At 38.7% G+C, this 6,383-nt stretch overlaps 1 protein-coding gene across 1 annotated transcript in view; it reads left to right on the top strand.

Moving 5' to 3' along the window:
• The window catches only part of TAF2 (TAF2 RNA polymerase II, TATA box binding protein (TBP)-associated factor, 150kDa), a 95,347-nt gene that overhangs the window by 46,843 nt on the left and 42,121 nt on the right, over window positions 1-6,383 (top strand). The window contains exons 17-18 of the mRNA XM_006830830.1: window positions 2,588-2,781; window positions 4,296-4,435. Of these exons, the coding sequence (XP_006830893.1) occupies window positions 2,588-2,781; window positions 4,296-4,435 (334 nt within the window). The remainder of the gene's footprint in view (window positions 1-2,587; window positions 2,782-4,295; window positions 4,436-6,383) is intronic.

Here is a 6,383-nt window from a genome sequence, read left to right as displayed (position 1 = left end):
AACCAATAGATCAGTTTTGGAAGAAGTGCAGCCAGCGTGCTCCTTGGAGGCCAGGATGACCAAACTTCGTCTCTCGTACTTCAGACATATTTTCAGGAGGGACTAATCTCTGGAGAAGGGTGTCATGTTTGGTAAGGTGGACAGTTAGAGAAAAAGAGGAAGACCCCCAATGAGATGGATTGGCCAAGTGGCAGCATCGATGGACTCAAGCTTGGCAACAGTAGTAAGGTTGGCCCAGGATCGGGCAGTGTTTCATTCTGCTGTGCATAATAAGTTCACTATGAGTTGGTACCAACTTGATGGCACCTAACAACAACAACATAGGTTGTAGTATGGCACTGTGGGTTAATGCGCTGGACTGCAAAGTCGATTTGAACCACAAGGTCGGCAGTTCAAACTCACTAGTCACTCCTTGGAAACCTTTTTGTTGTTATGTGCCGTGGAGTCGGTTCCGACTCATAGTGAACCCTGTACAGGGTTTTTCCGAGGCTATAAATATTTACGGCAGCAGAAAGCTTCAGTTTTCTCTTGCGGAACAGCTGGTAGTTTTGAACTACTAACATGAGATTAGTGGCCCAATTCGTAACCACTACGCTACCAGAACTCCTTTGGAAACCTTATACAGGGTCAATAAGGGTCAGAACCAACTAAATGGCACTTAACAACAACAACAGGTTGGAAAGTATAATTTTATTTTGTTGTTGAGAATATACACAGCGAAACATACGCCAAACCAACTGTTTCTAGATGTACAGTTTAGTGACATGTGCAACACTCTCCCTCCTTGTCTGATTTGTTCCTACCCTGTTAGCATAATCTCCCTGCTCCCTACGGCGCCTAGCTAATCTTGCCAATTGCTGTTGTCACTTTGATCCTATGTAGGTAGTTCTTAAAAGACCGTAATGCTCAAGACAGCCGTTTTTTGCTAGTGAAACTAAATTATTGTTTGGTTTTGAGAAGCTTCAGGGGATATTTTTGGTCTGAATTTTATGGATTATCTTGGGGCCCCTCAGTTTCTTGAAGGCATTGTTCTATTGTCTTTGACAGTGCTCTTGAGAGAGGCCCGGTGCCCTTTTTGTTTTTGTTCTTTTATGTCTACAACATATGGTTTCTGTCTGCAAGATAGAAAACATATGTTGCAACGTATGTTTTTCTTCAGTGCCCTGAAACTTCACCGAATTTTAGTGTCCTGAACTTTCCCTTGTGAATTGAGAACAACATTGGGCTAGCTGGTCGGTGAACTGTTTGTCTGAAATCTTACGTCTTTTGGTTTTGGGATTAACTTTTAAGAAATGGTTTCTCCACCATTTCCTCTAGTTCTCTTCTAGAACTCTTGTTACTGATATCCTTTTTTCTTATAACAAACAACCTTCTAGTTTTCTTATATTTTCTCTCCCATTTTTCCATCTCTATTGGTTTGTTGACATTTTTAGATTTTTTATTTTCATTTTTATCTTCCAGTTTAATTTTGATCCTTGTTTTCTGCTTTTTTCTTTGATAAGTAATGTTATATACTATTGAAAGTGTTATCATTGTTTCTCAGACAATATTAATTCTTAAATCTCATTTCTGCTTGCTTTTTCCCAGCATTCTTATTTTTTCCAAGTTGCTTTGTTTTGTTTTAAATTTTATTGTGGTGAAATTTATATAGAGAACAAACATTGCCAGGTTGACCATTTATGAGCGTGCCCTTCGGTGACCATACTGCATGGGTGCTATCACCGTCCTCATCTGAAAGTCTCTCAGCTGCTCTCCTTTCCCTGCCCCCAATCCCTGATCACCACCAACAGATGCTTGTCGGCATGCTCTTCTAGCCATTCCTAGCTGTGGCAGTGTGGAGATGGCACCACATTTTATTTATTCATTAGTTGATGGAAACTTGCTGGGGAGGGGTCTATCCTTTGGCTATTGTGAATAATGCTTCAATGATTATTGGTGTAGAGTAGCTATGTGAGTCCCCACTTCATGCCTTTTGGACATGTGTCTAGGGGTGGACTTGCTAGCTGACATGAAAATTCTGGTCTCTCTTATATTTTGATACTTGCTTTCAATATATGGTGGTCCTTAATTATATGTTTATATATGAGAGTAGAGCACTAAACAGCTGATTGGAAGCTCTAGGGTTTTCAGCAGCATTTGTGGACTGTGGTTTTCCTTCTCCAGAATCTGTTTTGAGTAACTATAACAATACCTTGGTGTTGGTATGCCTTCCATTCGGTTCCAACATCTAGCAACCCTCTATAGGGTTTCCGAGGCTGTAAATCTTTGTGGGGGCAGAAAGCCCCCTCTTTCTCTCTAGGAGTAGCTGGTAGATTCCAACTGCTGACCACTTAGCAGCTCCACCCACAACCCATTATGCTGCCAGGGCTCCTTAAATATAGTAAATATTCATTCAGTAAATTCATGTATCACTGATCAGTGAATGTTATTTTTTAGTCTGTTTTCCAGTGTCTTGATTCTAAAATGTACATAGTTATGTCTTGACAGAACTTATCTTTTTTCAGATAAATTTTGTTTTTCATTTATGCATATTAATTTTTAATAGAAGTGTGAATTTTATCACCTCTTAAAGGATTCTTGCCCTTAGTTTTCAGATAACTATTACCGTGCAGAGATGATCGATGCTCTTGCCAACTCTGTTACACCTGCAGTCAGTGTGAATAATGAGCTTCGGACTTTGGAGAACTTGAATCCGGATGTGCGACTCATTCTTGAAGAAATCACCAGGTTTTTAAATATGGAAAAACTTCTTCCAAGTTACAGGCATACTGTCACGGTCAGGTAGGGTTGCAGCTTCTACTTTTTCTTTACAGTTGCTTGTTTTCATAACTGAAATAAATTTATACTCATTATGGGAAATTTGGAAAACATAGTAATATGAAAGGAGATTAAAATCATCTGTGATTTTCACATCTGTCAGTTGTTAATCTTTTAGAGAATGCCCTAGCATTTTTCCCTCAATAATCATATAAAATTTTAATTACTTGGAATTATATTGTATGCATAGTTTTTGTGTTATCACACATTTTCTCAAATTGTCTGATATTATTGAGGTTCATTATTTTTGTCTGTCTAATTTTCTATCCTTTTGGGGTGGTCATGTTAAATGGGTGACTTATACCCAGGATATTGTTGTCGAAGATTGACTGGTAGGTTTGAACCACCAACCTTGCCATCAGCAATCCAGTGCTTATCTTATTGTGCCACACCAGGATTCTTTCCCATTAGATTTATTATTTGTTGTTGCTGTTAAAGTGTCGCCGAGTCAGTTCCAACTCATAGCAACCCTACATAGGGTTTCCAAGGAGTGACTGGTTCAGTACTTACTCTACAGTGCCACACCAGGACTCCAGATACATTATACAAGTTTGATGTTGTCAACTTCTGTGTATAGAGCTATCAAAATATTCTGTTTAGTTATTTAGGAGTGTGCTGAAAATTTATCCACTGATTCAAACATTTTGAACAAGGTGTAACCTTTTGTATTCATTTTGAGTAAACTATACTAAAACCTTTGGAAAAAATACTTTGTTTAGATTATGTTATATGCTAAATAATTGTTTTCTGATGAGTTTTCTGTTATAATTATGTTGTTGTTGTTGTTAAGTGCCATCGAGTCGGTTCCGACCCATAGCGACCCTGTACAGGGTTTCCGAGGGTGTAAATCTTTACGGGAGTAGAAAGCCTCATCTTTCTCCCGCAGAGCGGCTGGTAGTTTCGAACCGCTGACCTTAAGGTTGGCAGCCCGATTCGTAACCACTACGCTACCAGAGCTCCTGTTATAATTATAAGCCACATAAAAGAACTTGAAGCTTTGAGTTTCCAAACAACTTTTAGAATTGTTTTAAAAGGACTAGATTATTAATTTTGAAGTTTTATGATTATTACAATGCTTTCAGTATTACAAAACTGAAAGGTTTAAATCATATCAAGTTTTCAGTTTATTACCACAAATTACTGTATAATGCTAAGGAAACTAAACTGGTTCAGAAAACTTGAACAGAAATATTTAACTCTATGCCTGTTTCTTACTATCTCATTATTACATTTTGCATTTAAGTCAAGAGTGAAAAATCTGTTATCCCTCTATTTTGTGACAAATGTCAAGGTGTAAGTCAAGGATAATGCTGGCTGTGATGGTGAAGATGGTGTGTTGATGTCATGTGTGATTCTCACTGGTTTGACCCCTGTGTCATGAAGCAGTTTGATTATCTTCCATTATTATATGGTGCCCTGGTTTTGGGAGCTAACTGTGTCTGGAAATGAACAGTGATGTAGTGACTTGTTTTCCCTAGTTGCTTGAGAGCCATACGGGTGCTTCAGAAGAACGGGCATGTGCCAAGTGATCCAGCTCTTTTTAAGTCTTATGCTGAATATGGCCACTTTGTGGACATTAGGATAGCCGCTTTGGAAGCAGTTGTTGATTACACTAAAGGTACTGTTTTATGAGTTGTTTTTTTTTTTTTTACTAATTATTGTTAATTGGATAAAAATTTACTGAGCAAGTCATCAATTTTACATTCAGTTTATAAACATTTTATTTCATCTCATTGATTGTAGTCCCCTCAGTGTAGTACCACATGATCCCTCTTCCTTCCTTTGTTTTTCAATCATATTCCTCTTTCTGACCTTTCTGAACTCTGTCCTTGGTATCTTTTTTTTATCTCAGATGGTTGATTATTGTAAGATGTACGTACCTCACTAGTGTCATTGTTCCCCTTACTGACCTGTCTGTTGTTTGGCTGAAAATTGAGCCAAGGGAAGGAGTTCAGTTTCAGACCTGAAGAGTAACTAAGGAGTTCCTTCAATCTCTGACCTATAAATCTGGTCTTTTTTTATGTTTTTGTGTTTTAGTCCTCATTTCCTCCGTCTCCATCAAGAACCTTCTAATGTGATCTCTCACAGAGCAGTCATCAGTGGTAGCCAGGTACCATCTAGTTCTTCTGGTCTCAGAGTTATAGATGCTATAGATGCATCATTAGTCCATTGGGCTCATTGTTTCCATGGGTCTTCAGTTTTCATCAATCTTCTTTTCTTTAGACAGGGAGACAAATAGTTGTACCATGAGAGTCTGTTCATGAGTTTTTAAGACCCCAGTTGTTACTTGACGAAGTAGTATGTAGAACTTTATTTTTGTGGACTATGTTATGCCATTTCACCATGGTGTCCCCTAGGACTGTGGTCCTAGGCCCCAAGACTCAGCAAATCATTCTGTCAAGGTGTTTGGTAATATCTAAGAAGTTTTCATATACATGGAAAAGCAGATGGAAAACACAGAAGTCAAATTGACTACATCCGTGGGAACAGATGGTGGAAAAGCTCTACGTCATCAGCAAAAAAAAGGCCAGGGGCAGACGGTGGAACAGACCATCAATTGCTCATATGCAAGTTCAGACTGAAGCTAAAGAAAATTAAAACAAATTTATGAGAGCCAAAATTTGACCTTGAACATTGCTGTTGTTATGTTCTGTGGAGTCAATTGTAACTCAGCGACCCTGAACAGGGTTTCTGAGGCTGTAAATCTTTACAGGAACAGAAAGCCTCATCTTTCTCCTGCGGAACAGCTGGTAGTTTCGAACTGCTGACTGTTAGATTAGCAGCCTGATTCGTAAGCACTACGCTACCAGAGCTCCTTGAACATATCCCCCCTTAATCTAGAGATCATCTCAAGAACAGATTTGATCTAATTGATACATTAGACACTAATGACCCAAAGACCAGAAAAGTTGTGGGATGACACCAAGAACATTATATAGGAAAAAAAGCAAAGGCTCATTAAGAAGACAAGAAAGAAGGAAAAGATCAAAATGGATGCCAGAAGAGATTCTGAAACAGAAGAGATTCTGAAGCGTAGAGATGCTAAAGCAAATGGAAGAAATGAGTTTAAAGAGCTGAACAGAACATTTCAAAGGGCACCTCCAGAAGACAAAGTCAGATGTTATAAAGAAATGTGCAAAGACCTGGAGCTAGAAAACTAAAAGTAAAGAACACACACAGCATTTCTCAAGCTGACGGAACCGGAGAAAACAATGCAAGCCTCGACTTGCAGTATTGAATGATTATGTGGGCAAAATATTGAATAATGCAGAAAGCATTAAAAGAAGCTGGAAGGAATACCCAGAGTTACTGTACCAAAAATAAATGGTCAGTGTTCAACCATCTCTAAGAGGTATTACGTGATCAGGAACCAATGGTGCTGAAGGAACCAATTGGTGCTGGACATCCAAGCTGCATTGAAGGTGTTTGATAAAAGTAAGGCCCTAGGAATTGATGGGATATAAATTGAATATTTTCAACAAACTGAAGCAGCCCTGAAGCTGCTTGCTCATCTATGCTAACACATTTGGAAGACAGCTACCTGGCCTACTGATTGGAAGAGATCC

Source organism: Chrysochloris asiatica, unplaced genomic scaffold (genome assembly GCF_000296735.1).
Source record: "Chrysochloris asiatica unplaced genomic scaffold, ChrAsi1.0 scaffold00001, whole genome shotgun sequence".
NCBI classification, from domain to species: domain Eukaryota; kingdom Metazoa; phylum Chordata; class Mammalia; order Afrosoricida; family Chrysochloridae; genus Chrysochloris; species Chrysochloris asiatica.
Note: the sequence above shows the minus strand (reverse complement) of the source record. Positions and strands in the feature narration are given on the sequence as shown.